Source organism: Hetaerina americana, unplaced genomic scaffold, assembly GCF_022747635.1.
Source record: "Hetaerina americana unplaced genomic scaffold, ioHetAmer1.1.p SCAF_44, whole genome shotgun sequence".
Lineage (NCBI taxonomy): Eukaryota > Metazoa > Arthropoda > Insecta > Odonata > Calopterygidae > Hetaerina > Hetaerina americana.
Genome location: NW_027287030.1, coordinates 3760842 through 3781296, shown reverse-complemented (window position 1 = coordinate 3781296; position 20455 = coordinate 3760842). Strand labels below are relative to the sequence as shown.

General features: G+C 38.5%; 1 protein-coding gene across 4 annotated transcripts in view; it reads right to left on the bottom strand.

The window, feature by feature from the left end:
• LOC139692940 (cell growth regulator with RING finger domain protein 1-like) overlaps positions 1-20455 on the bottom strand; it is a 292822-nt gene that overhangs the window by 272035 nt on the left and 332 nt on the right. For all 4 annotated transcript variants that reach the window (XM_071591264.1, XM_071591265.1, XM_071591266.1 and 1 more), the window contains exon 2: positions 20149-20300. In XM_071591264.1, the coding sequence (XP_071447365.1) occupies positions 20149-20300 (152 nt within the window). The remainder of the gene's footprint in view (positions 1-20148; positions 20301-20455) is intronic.

The following is a 20455-nucleotide window of genomic DNA, read 5'->3' as shown; positions in this document are numbered from 1 at the left end:
ATCCTCATCCCGCGAAAGCGTTACTTTACTTTAAACTCCCAATTACTATAGGTTTCACCTGCCTCTTCTTCATTCTTTTCCGAAACGACCTTATCACTCCTAAAAACTACGTCCACCAATACTTTGTTTGCCTCCTCCTTTTCCATATTGCGTTCCCCATTAATATCAATTACCACTCGTCAAAACCTTTCAGTATAAGCTCGTCCTCTTTGCACGACGACCGTCCGAACAGAACGATGATATGTTACAAACGCAATGTTACGTCAATTTTTCATTCACACGCATTACTATGAGTGCTTATCGACCGATTCCCTATTCTTTGCATATGCTTATACGGACAAAGAAATTCTTCCTAATTCCCTCATCACTATCTACATAAATTATCGTCAATAATACCCCAGCGATTAAGTCACGGCCACGACCGCTCCAATTTATCCGCCCTGCTTTACTTGATGAGTTACCCTTCACACTTCCTAATAATCTAAAAATAGATCATAACACGATCGAGAATAAATAACGAGAAGGCGCACACACGAAATTATCTTTTTTTCCCTTTTTTCAAGAAGACGCGCGACAGGTGGTTCGTAAGAATCGAAATAAGAATTCGATCAAAATGGTTTCGGTTTACTAATTTAAAAAGTCAGTGAAATATAATCGTCCACTGAGTGTTGTCCCGTGAGAATTAGAACGTAAAAAATTCGATCCAAGTATATTCCCTTCAAAAAACTCTTTCACAGACGAAAACCGCCACGTTCACGTAGTACCGAGATTTTCTGGAAACCACCACCGCTAAGATAAGGGTTTCCCATGCGAAACTCGAGGTCAACAGTCTGCAGATGGTGTCGGCAAGCTTGGAAGGGGCGAGGGTTTTACACCTTAATCTACGAAATATTCCGCAAACCTCAGCAAAGAGGGTAAGACAGGGGGTGTTGGTACATGAGCCTTTTTATGTTCGAGTGTTATGTATTAACTTACATCTAAATATTTAATTGCACATGCAAAAATACACGTACTCAAATTTACACGTATCCATGCCTCCCTAAATCATGGAATTAATAGGTGTTGACTGTATTTATACACCGTAGGATCAGAGTCTTGATGCGACTACAAATAGGAGTATATTACCGAAGTTTGAACCACAGAATATTATCTGAAATTTCATTTTCGAAAAATTAGGGCAATTTTTTATCCAAATATCAACTTTACTATCCCTGCATTAATGAACGTTTCGTAAGTATCACATTTAAATGACATCTCCGATTCTCACTTCATTCCGTATGGTATTTTCTGGTTTTACTAGTAGGTTCACTTAATGTAATTAACTAGTAGATTCACTTAATGGATACTGCGAATTTTGCCGATACGTCGAAGGGGAGGAATTTCCAGAAAACTGAAAGAATATTGTTATAACCTCCTACTCCATAATCGCCCGTTTTAAGAAATAACCGCATTGAAACATAAAACTAACTATAAAAATAGTAAAAATAGCGAAAAAACATTTCGAAGTTTCCGAACTTCGGTCAACTAACTACGAGCGCTTAGAACTGCCGACCGATTCGATTTATTAGAACAATGGAACTTTGAGTGATATAACCTGGCCACCTGTATTCATAGAACTAAATGCTACAATCATTTTGTCAACTTCAAACATGCACTGAATTCATTGCATGAAGCTATCAATTTAATTTTTACCTAAATAGCTCTACAAGAGAGAACACCACGCAAAGTGGTCGAAAAAGAGGTCAAAAGACATGTTTTGCCTAATTTCGGCGACCGTAAAATTAAAAAAAATGCAGTGCACTCACATAGATATATTGAGTATTATATTTTCAATGTGAATATAAAAATTTTTAAACTTACCGCATGCCATTGAATGATGAACAAAAGGGCCATTAAGCCTGCCTTTTATCTATTTAATCGACTAATACTGAATCTGGTCTAATTTCTGAAATTGTCTTACCGTGAAACATTTCAACCAGTCCGATTTCCGTGAATATAGAGAGTAAATTATCTCTTCCCATTTGTGAATTTCCTTTTTTATTACCTCCTCAATTTTTTTTTTTTGCTTTTCACAATGACGGCCCATAAAATAAAGGATTGCCCATGCATACATTTCCTCACACATACAGCCTTTCATTAACAGCGATTTATCACGTCCGGCCATGAAACAATCGTTTGAGTACGAATATTCTTCCTACGAGTATATAACGGAGACCGCTCACATACTAAAAACATTCTATTTTCACAACTTTTTACGAAAAATCTCAACTGGGGAAGTAGCTGATAAACCTTAATAGAATTAATTATTCAAGGGGCTAACGAAGATATCTAAGAGACAATCGACAAAATTAAATTATTTCCTAATCGGCTACTTCCTGGAAAAGAAATGCAATGAAACATTTATCGTGAAACCTTTAAACAAATATCAATTTTAACAATAATTAAAAACACGAACTTGTGGTCGAGAAATTTGAAAAACGAAATAACATGACTCAAAGTAAAGTATCACTACCCCTACGTCAATCTTAGCACAACTCTAAAACAGTTATATCCTAGGCAAAAATGCAGAATATTAAATTTCATGTAACATAGATTAATATACTTAGTGCTATCGTCAAAAAGGCCATTCTCGTCCGTAAATACACACACGGGCTTCTGAGAAATGATAAAAAGAAATTCGGTGGGCAATTTTTTTTAAATTCCAGCTGAAATGACCGAATCATTTTTCCGTCTGCCTAAACTATTTTACCTCACATAATTTGAGCCGATGAAGTAATAAATATTTGGAGGGTAAGTATACGAGGTATAATCGGTTGCATACTTGATGATATTTCACCTTTGAAGAGGATGAGGAACCAATGGAAAAGTCATCGCCAGAACCCTGTAACGGTGGCGTCAAGTTGATTAAATATCTCATATAAATGAACATCCTACATAAATAAACTTGGTCTTGTAGTTTAGAGGAATGGATCACCGTTCATACTAAATATTATTCGCCTGAATTTCAAACCAAACCCGTGTAGGTTGGTGTAAAGATGAAATCAGTTATTTCAGTATAACCTCGTACATTAGAGAAGCAAATTAAGTTAAAAATATACAATGATGTACATAAAAAGTTACCGACTTTCGTGTGACTCGGACCTCTACAATAGTCTTGGCCCAGGATGTCGATGGCATAAAACACTATGCAACATCGATTGACGATAGCTTAAGACGCACCACGGAGTATTTCAAGAAACATGTAATCTATCAGTCCTGAGCGGTCATTTTGCGTTTTAAAATTGCTTTATATTACTTCGTACATTCGCTGACGTTTCTAATCCAATATTTGAACATGCACTCGTATTATGACCGATTGATCCTGGTGAAAATGTTTTAATGGCATGTCACGTGGAGAATTCCACAAGAAATTTTCATATAATTCAAATTTTCAATATTTTGGAAGCACCGTATAACCCAAACAAATCAATTATCTGTATTTACACCTGTTTCAACATGTATGGCAGATTATAATCTTACCTTTTCATCTCTTAACTCATAAATCTACTTATACGTATTGATTGAAAGGTTTTCTCCAATCACGTAGACATAAATGTCGATTTAAAAAAACAATAAGCATTATTTAGACCTAAATGAGTCACGGAAAGGATAAATTGATCTTCTTACAGCCTCTTTTTAGACTGACCATATAAAATTAATATTCCCTTAAGCCGCGAAAAGTTATGAATTATGGAAATATTATTTAACATAGTCCGTCTAAATTCTCTAAAAAACCTCGAGTCGCTTTCAAATGCCCTCTCATCGTCTGAAATCATATTTTGCATCTATTAAAGGTAAGCTTAGGATGAAAAATAAGAATTACTCCGTTAGCCGTGAACGTCATCATTTGTCCCCATAACTTGCTTCTTCGGTTCTTCGCACTTTCCACCTACCTGCATGCTGTCTACAAATCCTATTCCCTTCTTTACTCCATCCCATCAATCACGGCATCAACAACTCAAGCGAAACCATTAACATGGATCGTATGTAATACATACATTTTAACGAATCCTGTCGTGTCGGAATAAAACCACATATCTCCAAAACACGCAATTCATTGCACACACCAACTAAATACGAAAGTAATTTCTTCCGCCATATTCAGTTTCTGCGGACGGTTCTTCGTTTTATGTGAATGAATGGCTCTTCGACGTGTGAATATCTCCATGGAAAAATCGGGAGAATTTTTAAGTGTTCTCTTCGGTGACAAGAATTGAGCTTGTGTAATTAGGCTTTATCAGGAAATAGCGCCATATATATAATAATATATATGGCTCTATAATAATATATAATATGAATATATATATATATATATATATATATTTATATATATACACACACAACCATTCAAACACGAATAGATATTAGGAAAAGGAACGGACACAGGAGAGGTGGAGAAGGCGGAATCGAGCAGATCACAAGCGCAGCAATATTTGTCCCGGTCAAGGTAACATTTTTGCGCTTGTGGTCAGCTCTATTCCGCCTTCCCCACCTCTCCTGTGTTCGTCCTTTATGTGTGTTCCTATCTTTTTACCTTACATCTATTTCCATGTGAATGAATATATATATATATATATATATATATATATATATATATATATATATATATAATATATTTATCTTTATATTGCTTTCCAACTCGGCCGGGAGGCCACCCGTTCCCTGTCCCCCTTTCCGCCGGATAGATGCAGGCCTCTTGGCTACGACTTGGCCAAGTATCGGTAGATTCTGTCCAAACGACGCGGGACAAGGTCACCCCGCGGGTCGAAGGACCGAAGGGGGGGGGGAAGTTGCAGAGAATACTGAGAAAGGGGATGATGGAGAGAGAAGGGGACGTAGGTAGATATGACGGCCAGTGGAGAGGGGGAAGGCTAAGGTGACGGAAGATGGTTTTTCCGGAAAATTCCACGCGAGAGAGAGAGGGAGCCGCTGCCGCAGCACACGCCTCGGAAGAAGACATCCCTTCCGGGCAGATGAAGAGGGAGCTTCTCGAAGGAAGTTCGCGAGTTTCGCCGTCTCGTGAACAAATAAACCGAGCCTTGGGCAGAGGAAACTCGTGCGATATGAATTCTCGACACATGTTCGAAAATTTCATATCAACCAGATCGATAAGGAGAATTTGAAAGAATCCATTAATAGAGTATACAGGATGTGTAGATAATAACCTATTGACGATAATGGCTTTACAAACCAAATCATATATCTATCTATAAGATCAAAATGACAGTTGCCGTCGATATGATTACATTTTTATCATGGTCTTATTGTTAATATTAAGGATGCCTCATAAATAGCAATATGTTAAATATTATCAACTTGGACGATTTGTCCCAAAATGATCTTTACTTTCGTTGCCACCTCGATAATCAATTTTTGCCGAAGTTCAGCATTAGAACATGAATATCGCAGAGCAATACTCCAGAAGGCCTAAGGCAGGAGCCTTTGGACTCCTAGTGCGCCTAATCAATTATAAATACGCGTATATTTTCCGGTTTCCCTCTGGGGTGCGCAATAAGGCTCATATCGTCCCCTGTAGAAATATGATCGATGAATTCATACGCAAACATCAATACCAGACTTTTATCCTCGGCTATTACGATATGCAGAGAAAATAAAAATTCGAGCAGACCGCAAAATAATGTTAAGAATTTAACACCGATTTCACGAATGTTGCACCAACTGTAGTCTACGTATTCTTGAATAAAATACTAAAAAAATATAAGGGTTCGCATTCATTAAAAATGCACGGAAATAAATATTATTCAAGTTATACACTCCAAAGGAGCGGATGAAATATCACTCTACACCTGAATATCACCCCGTTATATGACTAAGAGTCTCGTGACCGATAGCATTAAGCATTGGCCATCAGGAGCAACTTACAAAATAACCTTGAAACCATTATGATTACTTTGACTTTTGTGGATTTTCATTAAGTAATTTGGTTAAATCAACTATGTAATTACTATGACTGCGATCTTTTACAACGCTTTGTCCAACATTCATCTTCCCTGAGCTTCTAATTGAGGCCTCGCCAAGGAACGGAGGGTTATAATTATTCCCTATGCGTTTTCATTCAACTCATTTGACATAATTTGCATTTATTCCGGAAGGTATATCGATCATGCTGTCATTCCGTAACCGGACCCCGTACCAGATTCCACATTAAAAACCAAGCGCTATCTTCCTGCAAACACGGGAGATGAAAAATGACAACCGCGACAGATAATTGCATCAAGCTTTGTAAGTAACGAATTAAACTCAGGGATAGGGAGGGAATTTCTCGGTTACAACCCTGCCCAAAAAACAGTTTTATTATCTAATGTTATACAAAAACTTCAACGATTGAAATTTTTTATTAAAGCAAAAGATACCAGAGTTGATTGATAACGTATATTTTGTAGCGTGTAGAGTGTAAAAATATACTTTGATCAATGAAGGTATAAAGTAATCCATTTCCTCTAAATTAGATACTAAAATAATATGGCCATTATCGGCGCCAGATTTGACTAAGCAAAGGCAAAGAAAATAATTCCAATGAAAAAGTGCACACTTGCGTAAATTCAAATAAAAACCCCGAGAAAGAACGTGAAAATTAAACAGGAAACCATTTCCATCATATGTGTTCAGTAATTTGTTTGGGTGCAGAGTTTGAAGCTGAAAATGAATTAATTAAACGTTTTATAGGAATAAGTTAAAGGGTTCAGAAATAATTGTACATAGATTTTAGGATAGGCGAAATTGAACGATGTACACAACGAATACGACAATAATTGATTTAATAAACCTTCCAATCAGTTTAATATTGTCTTAACTTGAATGAAACTAAGACATGTTCATACATTTGGTAATACACACAATTTAATGACGAAACTACTCATCACAATCTAAACACTACCATTACCATGATCTCAGTGATCAACAGTGCAATCCATACAGTCCTACGCGGTCTCATTCATGGAAACATTACGAGCCAACACTTGACTGAAAGAACTACCGCAGTGGAAGCACGCCAATACGAGAAATTATTTTTCCTACACCAATAGGAATATAAACAGACGAACAAAATGTAATTTGTGATTCACTTCTGTCTCCTAGAGAAATACGACGTGACGAAGGATATGGCATTACTGAGGCAGATTAGTCCCTTGAAACAAAGGACATTACTAAATTACATTATCCAGCAAGAAGGATAAAAACTATTATCAATTGCTAACTGGCAAGCCTAGATTAAACGCATCAACGAATTTGAAAGTCAACTACAACTGCTTAACATTAAATTCATAAAAAAATATACAAAAGCGTTTTGGAGGGGAAAACAATTTCACCGGCGGATAATTTTCGTACCCAGAAAGATTGTAACTCAAATTCCATGTCGCTTATTCATTATCACATCACAGATAGAACATCGCGCACCTGGATTCGAATCACGCGCAATAAAAAATCCAGTTGAGAAAAATAAAATGCAATTATGACACGAAATAAAAATAAATAACCGTCTTTACGACGACTTAAAAAGTAGATTGAATTCATTCATCAAAGAACCGGCCGTCGACCTCAGGATTGGCCTGACGTAATCTCCACGCAATTCCCCTAACGACTAGCCAATTCATTTCTACATGTACTTTCGCTTTCCCACTTGCCATCACTAGGTTAACACATCTCACTCGGTGGTTCCTTCGGGCTGGGTGGAGGTGCTGCGAAGAGCGTCTCGACGAAAGAAAAAAAAATACCTTTCAAACTAACATTTGAGCAATCAGTTGGGCTTTGCTGGCGAGTTCCTCTTTTTGTTAAAAACAACTAAAATTGACATTTCCCATATCATCATCTAATCGCGTTAAGGAGATACCACATGAGCACATATCGAGGCGTTCATCATGGTAGGTTATCAATCCTAGGATTGGGTTGCAGCGTCTCTCCAAACTATGCTGATCCCTCACAATCTTTTCATTCTTAAAACTGATCCCCTTAACTCCTAGCACCGACCTTTTTCATTACATTCTTCTCATTCTTCATATGTTGAGGCGTTGCCTTCATTAATTATTTTTCTGATGCTAATATCCCAACGCTTGCCTTCGGTGTAATATTTATGATGCGCCAAAGAAAACTAAACATGAAAAGTTCTCAAATTCGATGCCTCGAAATATCATTCTTTCATAATAGAGTAGTATTTCGCCTGACAACAAGTTTTCTAACCAATTGCTGGTTGGAATTATTAGTGAGCTTCCTATAATTGATACCGATCCGATTCTCGCGATGACATATAACGGGAGGGAGGTTTCGGGGAGGGGGAGATGGATAGGTAGAAGGATGCCAAAAGTCCACGTGACGTAAAACTTTCCCTCCTTTTCGGAACTATAAACTGAACGATACACAAACCTTGCGTAATACTGGAGTTCTCTCTCCATTAATGTACCTGAGCTTTTGCTCGGATCTGATTTTTTTGCCAGAATATCCGTGTGTTCGGAGTTTGAAGTCTAGGCCTGGCTTAGAAGACAATAGCTTTGTTTTCCTTTTACTTTAATGACAATGTATATCGTTAGGAAACGGCTACTTAAACAAAATGAATGGCAATATCATTCGCTGCCGTGGTCTGTCTCTGAACAATGAAATAATTACCATTGAATTGTATCCGACTAATGAAAGATCTTCAAGCAAAAAAAGGAGAACATTGGCGATAAAAAATTAATCATACTAAAGAAAACTACTGAACGCTCCCGCGGACTGTTTCTGAATTGAATGGCGATTGTGAGCATTTTACCTCGGCTGAGAAAACCTATCGGCAGTTAATAGAGGTTAACTTGTTAATTTCAATTGTGGCATAATCAGAAAACTTGCTGGTCCACGGCAAAAAAAATTGATTTCGCGTCATTCTAAAATGGATTCCCAGCAAGATTAACAGCATGAAACATAAATGTCCACCATAGTGAACAAATCAGCACTATTAAGAAGGAAGTGATGAATGCGAACAACAGGAATAGAGTAACGAGACCGTGACATCACTCCTTTTACTACGACATCACAAATTTCCGAATGCAATCTACAAGAGAATAAAAAACTCAAGTCACAGTCCACTTCCAGTAAGACCAGTTCGCAATTCCCTGTGTGTATGTGCGCGCGCGAATTTAACTGCAGAAAGTGAGCAGAAAGTGGAGAAAGTCGAGCAATGCAAGGGGAAGAAAAATACGCAATGAATTACGATTAAGAAAGGGGGCAACATTTTTCCCAATAGGGATTAACACATGTCCGGTTTCAGCGCCAAAAAAACCAATGGTTTTCTTTCAGAGGATTTTTCTGACCAAAATAAACACAAAAGATACCCCGTTACATCCAAGCAATTTTTAAATTCTAAAGAATACACCATAGAAGGAGGAGAGGAAGAAATATGCCTTATAATTATTACGTTAACTATAAATGATCTTTGTATTCTATGCATTACTTAAAGATCCTGTCTCCTGAATCCGCAAGAACTGGCATCGATTCGCTTTAAACGTGTCCACAGGTCCACTTAGAGGCGCCAATTGTAAATCAAAAAGATTATCAGTAAGGTATGAGATTTTATACTACCAACTATTGAGATTATTTTTTGCGACGAGTTGAAGTGAAGTAAAACTCTAGTTGTAGGCTAGATCGTAAATTTGCTAAAAAATACCATTAAATTGATTTTTTCAAACCTGCCACTTATTCCCACCTACACATATCACCGGAACAAATTCTTATTATTTTCTAGAGTACAAGGGAATAGATAAGGACATAGCACATTAACAAACATCAGAAATACTAATTTGATGAATAAATATATAATACTAAGTAAACATAAAAATATCATAAAATCAAAGACAGGAAACATTGGAAATGTTGTAGCAAATGAGAACGATGGAGAGCTAAACAGATTTTAAAGAGCTAAAGATAAAGTTCAGTGAAGAGTGGGAGGAAGGAATATCCTTATCGGACACATTTTGAGGGAAGACGGCAGTTTAAGAAAAACGTCGTTGGAATAATAAAGATTGATTAGCGCCGAAGATTAAGGCCAAGGACAATTAAGGAAAGAATTAATGTCAGTAGTGCAAAAGGAGAAAAAATTAAGGAATGAAACGGTCAACTGATGGGAGAACTGGATGCAGAGCCGTGACGAATAAACAGTACATGGGAAGGAGGGGGTACACCGATTCCATGCAAAATAGATTTCATCGGACTTAGCAATCACATTCCCTGTTCATTGAAGGACCCCTTTTTGACATACAACACGACGCAAAGTACGCGTAAAAACCTCATTTAAACCTGAAAAACATTTCAGCAATTAGTTTTAAAATATGAAGGAACGCCCCAGTTTGTGAACCAATAATTAATGGAATACAAAATACTTTTTTGATTCTTTAAAAAATATCTGATTTCAGACAATGGAGACGGCACAGGAAATTATATTGAAGGTCGAAAATGTGGTGCTCCCGAAGGATAAAGAAATGAAACGGCTATTTATAATAACAAATGGAGAATTACTTAAAAGAGGAGAAAACTTCATAAGAAGGGAAGAGGGAAACTAATTGGACATATCCTGAGGCACAATGTCTTACTGAAGATAATAAATGAGGGAAACAACGGGGGGAGAGATATGAAGAGCAAAGCCAAGGACTAATTATGAGTAGCAGGTGACGGAAAATGTCGAGACACCTAGGTACGGCACGAGCTGGCGGCAATCGTATTTGTTTGTCTCGTGTGGTGTTCGCCGCCGAGAGGACTGTTTCCCACGGAAACGACAGGTCATATGGAATAAGCGGATGGGGCGTGGATCACGTGACATCCCCTACCCATCCGCCGAGGGATCAACCGTGGACTTCCTCAACCGGGAGGGGGGACATTCACTTTCCACGGAGAGCTGGGGAGTCCGAGGTGGGGCTGGGAAATATGATGGAGAGGGGGATAAGGAAGGGGGAGAGAGGGAGGAAGCATTAAAAAAATCCAGGTACGTGCGAATTGATGCTCTTATCCTTTCTTTCTCTCGATTGTACCTCGCGGTAATGAAAAACAAATATCGGGGAAAAGATTCGGAGAAATGGCAGATGAACTATTACCATGGACTTATCGACCTTATTGACCGAACACCAACAACATATTCACTGGTATGAATAATAAATTAGTGCAAAAATTTCGCAGCTCAAGGAAAAAAAGGGGTAGGAGTTAAAAGTTTAGAAAAAAAAACTCAGGGTCAAATTCGTTTATTTCGACCGAGATTTATCGTGGGCCAAACCATTTTAGGAGGATAGTCGAGTGGGTAGAGCACGGGACAACTGGCCGGAGAGCCTAGGTTCGATTCCAGGTGACGCCTCCGGTCACCTCCAGCTTCATCCAAACGGTAAGATTTTCGATGCGTCGTTCCCGGGAACCGCAGGCTGGGCAGGGAAAGGTATTGCCTCCCTCCCCACCCTGATGTGTGATCTGGGTCACCCCCAGCTTCACCAAAGCTGTAAGATTTTGCGAGTACCAGTTCCTGGTAAACCGCAGGCGGGGCAGGGAAAGGTATTGCCCCAACACCCACCCTGATGTGTGAAATTCACACGCCGTATTGGGCTAAGTATCAGGTGAGCTCTACCCCTCGCCTATAAAATCAAACTTCGGGTTGATTACAGCGGTTGGTTGGGTAAACTCTTCGGATCTGATTTCTCAATAAATACGATAAATGTATGCTGAAAAAGGAAAGACCTCTTAAAATTCCAGCGACATTTTTAAAGCATTTTTGGCAGTCGCATATATAGTAGTGCCCAAGTAGTACAATAATTCCCAGTGCATTACACTCGTAGGAATGGGGTGCGTGTAGAAAAAGGAATGATCCTTTAACTAATTAGCCGAATCTTCGCGTCAAGTTTGCCGCGTGGAAGAATATTTCTGTTAGTAACATAAAAACACGATACCAATATATCCTAACCTAAACATGGAAAACCAGAAATTCTTCAACCTCAATCGAAATTCCTTCAGAGAAAAAACCTTCACGAAGACCGGGAAGAATTTGCAAAAGACCACTCGCGCCCGGGTATGCCTTTCTATTTATATCTTCTCTTCGGATTTAACCTTCCATTTATGTAATTCCCTTTACAACTTTAGAAAATATATTTAATTATAGCCCAGGAGCACTTAAAGGAGCTTTATGACAAAAATGCAACGTTAATTGAACCGTTGACTATCCTAATGGACGCGACAATTAAACAGAACGGGAATACACAAACAAAAATTACAAAAGTCACCCTGGTGGTTTAACCACGTGACACCCAGACATTTACGCGCTATCAGCCAATTGAAAAGAGTGGGAAGTGCCGCCCTTTGAGCCGGACCTTCAAGGACGTCCAGCCTACGGACATGAATACTACTATTCATCAGTAAGTGCCCACAATGTATAGTAAACAAAGAATGCATAAGTAAATACACTTACTCCGCTCAATATGCTAAATTATATTTCATTATTCAGTATAATTGACTTTTTATTACGAAATTTTGCATATTCAATTTCAATTCAATTGCCAATAGAGTCCGCAAGAAATATTCACTCGGAGCTCTGTACGTCCTCATAGTTGTCCCCTGGGGGTAATTCTGAAATTCGGAACCCTGGAGAAAAGAGATTCATATACGTTAGCAGTAAACTACTGGGAACTCCAATAAAGCCCTTTTTGACATTAGAAGTTAAGTAGAGTTAACATAAATCTTTTACTTCAAATTGAGATGTAAATTAATGCAACCAAGAGTTTCTTGGACGGATCTAATTCCTACCGCAAGTAGTTTATCTTGTTTAAATTACGAGATCCTTTCAGTCGGTGGGCAAGGATTTTTGCCGGACTGTGAAACCGAGAAAGGTGGGAAAACTTGATATTGAGAACATCGTGTAAATTTCAATGAATTAAAATTTGTCTAACGTATAATTAAAGGAAATACAAACCTATCGATGGTAAATATTTAAGACTGAATGTGAGAGCTCATAAAAATTACAAAGCATACGGCTGTATCGACCATATTACTGATAGCATTTCAATGGATATGAAATATACAATTTTATAGTTCTAAATCCCAAAACAGCTTTGGGAATCTATCTCTTACCCTAATGCCTTGCTCAACCGTAGAAGACTACGATACTAAATATTACCAACTTGGCAATCTCCCCTACTAAAGAATTCGAGATGAGTCACAGTCTTCCGTCAAGACGTAACTGAAGTATTCACTTAGTTGAAATTATTAACCTATGGAGGATGTTAAGATAATATTTCAACTAAAACTTAGCAAGGTTTTCGAACAAGTTCGACATTTCCTCAGCAGGAAATTAACGACGAGAAAAGCGATTAGTTTATTTTCTAATTTTGAATACATTTGTTTACCTTTCTCACGGAGACACTTCGTGATATTAATACAGTTTATGAATAAAAGTATTCGAGTTTCAATCGAATACGCAGTGGCTCCCTCAGTTTGTGTTATGACGAAATAAAAACATTTTGAGGTTTAGCTTCCGTCTTCCTAACTCCGATATATAACCTTGCACAGAGTATTCCACGAATGACATACGAAAGCAATTGAAGCTTCCCAGACGTATTGAATAGCTGGTATATTATTGCAAGAAAACAATGTCAACATACTCGTATACTATTTGAGAAATATGAAAATGAAACACTCTCGTACGGTCAGAAAATTGTCTGCTATTTCCTGATACTTTAGGTTGCCTTTTGTTTTTAAAAACCGACAACCGGAATCCTGAAAACTTTCCCATAAAATCAAAGTAAATAGCGCTCTTGTTTGGACTAATAATTATGTCAATGGAAACAGTTCAATTGTGGGTTTACTCTTCGAAGATTTCACATCGATTTATGATGACATTCATCACCTCTTCCGATTTGGTAATAGAGTGACTGACATCCAGTGACGGGACATGATCAGCACCTGATTCGGAGAGAAAGAGCTCCATAATTAGAAGCTATGAATCAGGGATTAACCCCTGCCTCACTGAAGAGAATTTGCCGGCGGCAGGCGTAGTTTGGTCGCTTCTAGGCAATTTGCTTCGAACACAGATCGCCAAATCCTAATGCATATTTGTGATTCAATATATTACAAGTATAAACGAAGGGTCAAAAACAAATCGGTGTCATTGATCGCACGATAAATAACGTTTATGACCTGGGGTGTCGGAGAATTATGAAAACATTTATCCTTATCGAAGTTAAGAAAGACATTCGCCTTAAATTGAATTTGCGGACGCATTTCCGTCGATTAAATTGATTGGGAAAAATAATGGACGAAAACAGCCAAGGTATAGTTGGCATTAGGATTAGTATACAAAGAGACCGCCCGCTAAAATTCACAAATACGAGCGCAAAGAAAAGATTTTTTTTGGCAATTTTTTTTATGAAAAACGCAGGGTTCTGTAACTTTGACCTCGAGGAGAGAAGAAGGACGTAGAATGGCATCTCTTGAGAAATGGATTTGGAGACGGATGGGTGGATTTGTTCCATCCGTACAGCTCACTCCAGCAAGATTTTTAACACAACCTGATTCGTATTCAACATATCCGATTATGGGAACCTAGAAGATTAATTTGCAAAGCAGCGAATTTGAAGACCTGACAACCCTTATTTTGATATTGCTGTGCTCGTGGTAATCTGGTAAGAATTAAAATTGAAAATTTGGTCGCGGCGATCAACGTGTGAAATTTTATGACGTGGGTGCTCTGAGATTATTCCGCGGGAATTTTCGTTCGCCGCATGTTTGTGCATCTCTTTGCGATATTCGGTTAAGACTGAAAAAACGAATGCACTGAGAGTAATGGGGATGCCGAGTGATCGAAGAAAACAATTTAGGAAGACAAAAAAAGGAAGAAAATACCGAAATTCGAAAAATATTACACTTGCGTAGTACGACCTCAGAAGTTTAGGACTAAATGTTATAATTTTCAACGGTCATATAAAATACTGCTCTATTGTTTTTACGTTTTAATCGTTCACTGATCGAAACCCTAACCAATTGGCCCTTTGGACGGCCAATCGAATACTCTTCTAATAGAACCCCAGTACCGGAAAAAATTGAACTTGGGTCAAAATTTACGAATTTCATACGACCTAAACCCTTACACTGAATAGTTAGTTTCCTCTCCAAGCATGACAATAGCAAAGCCTACCACAGGCGAAATCGCAATGGAGCATGTAATTTTTCCGGGATGTGCAAATTTTCCATCTTAGGCGTATTGAATAAATGGAATGGACGTCCTTTCAAAATTGTACAACATGACATATCTTCAAATGAAATAAATTAACTTTAAAAACATAACAGTTCAGATAAAGAAGCAATTTAAAGGGGTCCACGATCGCAGTTTCTGATTACGTTAACACCAATCCCCGAACTAGCTGAAAATGTTTGTCTCGAATTTTCTTTCCGCTTTCATCGGATTCAAATGCGGTTCACTCATGCATACAAAATACGCTGAATTCTTCTTGCCAGCGTTTTACGGATTCCGTCTTTCTTTCGAGTCTCATTTCAAAAGAAAACTTTTCATGCAACAATTTCGAAGCATAATAATCATTCGTCTTGACAGGGATTCGAACCCAGATCCCTCAATATCCATCCGAGTATTTTAGCCAGTTAGGCCACCGAAAAAAGTTCTTAAACTGAAAATTTTGGAGGCTTTTGAAGGGAAAAGATTCTGTCAAGACGAATGATTATTTATGTACACTTTGATATTGCTGAATTGCAATACGCATTAGCGGATGACTCCGTTTAAAGTTACTGTTGCGGCTTCTCCTGCAGTTTCTTAGATGTACGATTCCTATGTCTGCCTTCGTGTAAGCATGTTTCACTGCTTTTTGCCGGAATTTCGAGGCATATTGAGTTGAATGGCCACGACAACTATGAGACAACATGGGGAAATAAGCACGATAATATTTTCGCCACTTATTCTTTATACACCGCGACCTGCATCGTCAGCCAAATCGTCAAACCCCCTGGAACTAAACACTTCCGGCTATGATTAGAGAATGGAGATGGTCGTCGTTCAGGGCGATCTTACACGCATTAGCCGCCACGGATTAAAAAAATAATCAAAATTAACAAGGCACACAAGTTAATTGCACCGGAGGTGAAACTGGAACGATTGATGAGGCAATTTAATGCGAATAGTAACGTTGAACAATGCGACCAACTGCAGGAGTTGGTGCAGTTTATGTGCTGCCATTCGGTTGGGCCGCGCGAATTCGACTTCACTTGATACTTATATAGCCAGTTGAGATTGCCAATCAATTCATTTTCATGCGATTTCTTTTAACGCAATGATTTCTCGAAACCAGCCATCCGCGTAATTCAATAAGCACCGGGGTACACAACTCTCTCCACAAAAAACCTTGTGCGGCATCAGCTGATTTCACTTCCGAAACATTATGTACGGATTTTGATAAGAGTGGACGCAGGAGATGATGAAGAGGCAATTGAATATTGAAGACGGTAACAGAGGCGGGGAATAATGCTGCGGAAGCGAGGCGTCAGGAGGAAAAAAATGGGTATTTTGGATGGAATTACGGGAGATAGAAAGTGTGCAGAGTCGGAGAACGAGTTATTGCAATATGCACTACCGGGTTTAAGAAATTTTAATTAATGTTGGATATGACTTAAGGAGTACAGCAGTAAGTGAGTGATTCCAGGGTTCGCCAAAAAACTACCCTAACCCGGTAGACTCCCGCTAAAAAATATACACATTTGGAATTACTCTAAGGTTAATGTTCGCGTGATGACCCCAAAGGCGATAATAATCATATGTTCAGTAACAACGTGCCATACGCTAAGAAAAAAACACTGGGGGAGATAAGAACCCGCAACCTTCGCGTAAGCACGTGGGGCAGACAAAGCATCACCGCAGGGGTCGACCGATCACAGAAAACGGCGCGTCGAAGGAATAAATTTTATTCAATTGACTGTATTTTTTAAATTCCCCAATTACGCCCGTTTCATGTGCGCAATTGAACCTTAAGTGTCCTGAACCGCAAATAGCAACCCAAAACGTGCGCGCGAGGAAATTGCAAAAGCACATTTTGCCACACATACTAACAAAAATAAACTTAAAACTAGAATGCGTACTGCGGGGATAGTAATGCCTAATTGAAAGCGAAGGCATTAAAATAACACAAAGCAAAATGCCCTGCATTTTGTTGCAAACACAGTACGTTAGATATTCACATCGATAAACAAAAAAGCAACCACTTTTCAATAATAAGGATTCGTTTCGAACCTACATGTGAGAAAGTACGCTTTGACCGTAATTCATTAATTGAAACTGAAATCGAAACATCTAATTGACTGTAAAACTAGTGAGCTCTAAATCTATTAATATACACCATCACCGCTTTAATCAACCCTAAGGTCGGTTTTAAGTCGACGTTGGACACCCCGTCATGTTTAAACCCAGGTCACGTGCAGGGCATAGTTCTGGACGTTCCCAAGGAAGCACCCATAAAACCTCTGGTACTATCCCAGGGAATCGTTTAAATGAAATCAATCAGCAGGTCAGACCAGGATTCATATAACCGGGATTTGAACCCCGTGCCCTTCGATTACTAATTGAACGTTTCACCCAAAAGTCCCAACACACACACTCATAAGAGGTCACCGAAATACTCATATTCACGTAACAATCTCTAGGCAGGTGATCTCATAGAAACAAATCGGAATGGGCGGGAAATTTTTCCCAAAACTCAAGTTTTTCTTCAGGATACAATGGCGATAGAGGATGGACAAGGAGGTTCGGGTGCTACTTCCCTCGGAAAAAAAAACTTGATGAGACCCGCGAATGCCGGAGGAGTCTTAAAAAGAAAACGCCAGTTTCTCGTGAACACCGGCATGGAAGAGAAACTGGCGATCGCAATTTGTAGAAAACTCGTCGCGACCGCCGCGACTCGGAAGAAAGCGGCTTCGCGCCGCCGGCCGAGATAAAGTCGGGAGGGGTGGGGCGGGCGAGAAATCCCGGAGGGCGGGCGAGAAATCCCGGAGGGCAGGCGGAGGTGCGCCAAGTTGCCGAGGTACAACTAAGCGCACGGCTCGTAAAAATATATTCCGTGCCGTTGCAGGCGGTGGTGGGGCCAGCTGATAATGTAATGCGAATGGGTGGGGGAGATGGGGTGAGAGAATATGAAAAGGGCTCCATACTGCAATCCAAATAAAATAATCTCAAGGACCAATAACAAGCTGCCTTTGAAGAACGTAGCCCAACGAAGCACTTATCATGAAAAACGTAGGCTGATTTTTTAAATGATTCACTCCCAAAATTTAAAATAATCGTCCAAAAATGTTTACAAACCTTATGAATTCAAACTGTGATGCATTGGTCCTATCTAGACTATTATCCTCAGCATATTTAACATGCACTGCCAATCAAATTTATTTTTACAGTAATTTTACGGTACTATAATCCATGGTTCATAACTTACATGGATTTTTGGGTGTTTTACAATGTGTTCATCATCCCCGCGGTTATTTGCATTTCATCACATATGTTCAGAAGACAAAGACACTTAGCGTTGTTAAATCTTCCACCATACAAAACTACCTCCAACGATACGCTACCAATAAATAATAAATATATGCCCAGAAAAAACCTGTGCGTTTTCATCATTGAATAAATGTATTTAAAATGAAGAATAGGAGTTGTGTAAATGCCACGGGTGTGACTGATTCCGTTTGGTTATAACAAATTATCATTAATAGGCACTCATTATGAGGGAACCAGTAAAATGTATTTAATATAAAATTAAGATTACCAGTAAGGAAAAGTTCAAAATCTCATATTGTAGCAATGAAAGAGCTGAAAATGAGCAACATTGGCCCGTACCTATTTCTCTGAATTATCAGAGGTTTCGAAAATTTCATCCACCGCTGCTAAGGAACATTCAAAATTATTTCACTTTACAATTCTACCCAAATATTCTTTGTAAGGTGAATATTTGGAATTATACAACTGTATTCTAACGACTGAGTAAACATATGCATTTAGTACGCTCCTAGAATTCCACACATTAAAAAAAGGAAACGTATAGGAAATTCTATGCAACATGACCTGAGTACTTACAAGCGTCGCATTATTGAAGCAAGTATTTTAATCGTATTTTGAGATAAATTCTCTCCTATGCTGCCAGATTGTCACAAGCTAAATTTGGAAGGACGATAAGTGACCAGAGGCGCAGCATATAAAGTAGAGGCATGCTTCTTCCCATTCGCAAATTGATTACTATGGGTTGTTCGTAAATTGGCCAATAGCTATTGTGAACAAATGGAGCTGAATCAAATCAGGAGAGGTGCTTAGATCCCAGAGAGACACATGTTCAAGAAACTTGTAAACGAAGGAAAATCTCTTACAATTATTATGAAAATACATAGGTCCCATTATGTCTAGCAAATTTACAGGGAGTGGTGAACACCATCTTCCCTAAATTACCCATATAAAAGAATAATTACCCAATCAGCTTCGCAAATAGATGCCAATGTCTCTATTCCTGCATATATTCGAATTCTTCAAATTCAAACATTTTTCACAAACATTTGACAGTCCACTACCACATTTGATGCCACCACACACACCTCTGGTACTCTTCTACTCTCTTCTTCATTTATATCAGATACAATATCGCACAAAAAATGTGTGGCATATTGACCAAAGAAATAAAATATAATATTTGCTGCGATAGTAGACGAGTTCAAAAACAACACAGTTAAAAAATTGGACAAAACATATAATTCATTAATGGGATACCACGCGTTTAAAAGCAAATTGAATGCAAGGGCGGATTAGCAAAACCAATACGACATATAATGGACCCTTAGGTGCCCATATTATGGACATTACCATACTGGGATTACAGAGACAGGGCTCAATAAAAAGCCAAGAGAGGGTACCCAAACGTCAACATCACCTCTTAAGTCTCAAGGACTGAAATTAAAATAATTACTATTGGTCAGAGTTTGGAAATTACTCGATAGATTATGACGTGTATTTCTACATAAACAATGTTGAGGTTATGGCAACAGCACATCAGATAGGAATAAAAAAGTTGCAAAACCCCGAAATAAGTGAGATAGTGAGAAGTATGTGTAAAATGTACATACCAGTGTAACACGACTTCGAAGATTCTTGCAGTTTGAAAGTAAAAGGGATATGGACCCGCATCATCTTCATCTGTGGTATTTGAGGCTGAATTGGATGAACACTGCCGCCGAACATTATTTCATCCCCGTGAAACCTGAAGACCATCATATTCCTGTAAAAAACATTATTCGCGAAGATTGATGATTAATTTTTTCATGTTTGAACGTCACAAATAAAGCACAATTGTTCGATAAACAACGGGAGATCACAACACAAGAACTACACGCGAATGACGCAATTGCACAACCTTGCGTATGTGTGTCATTT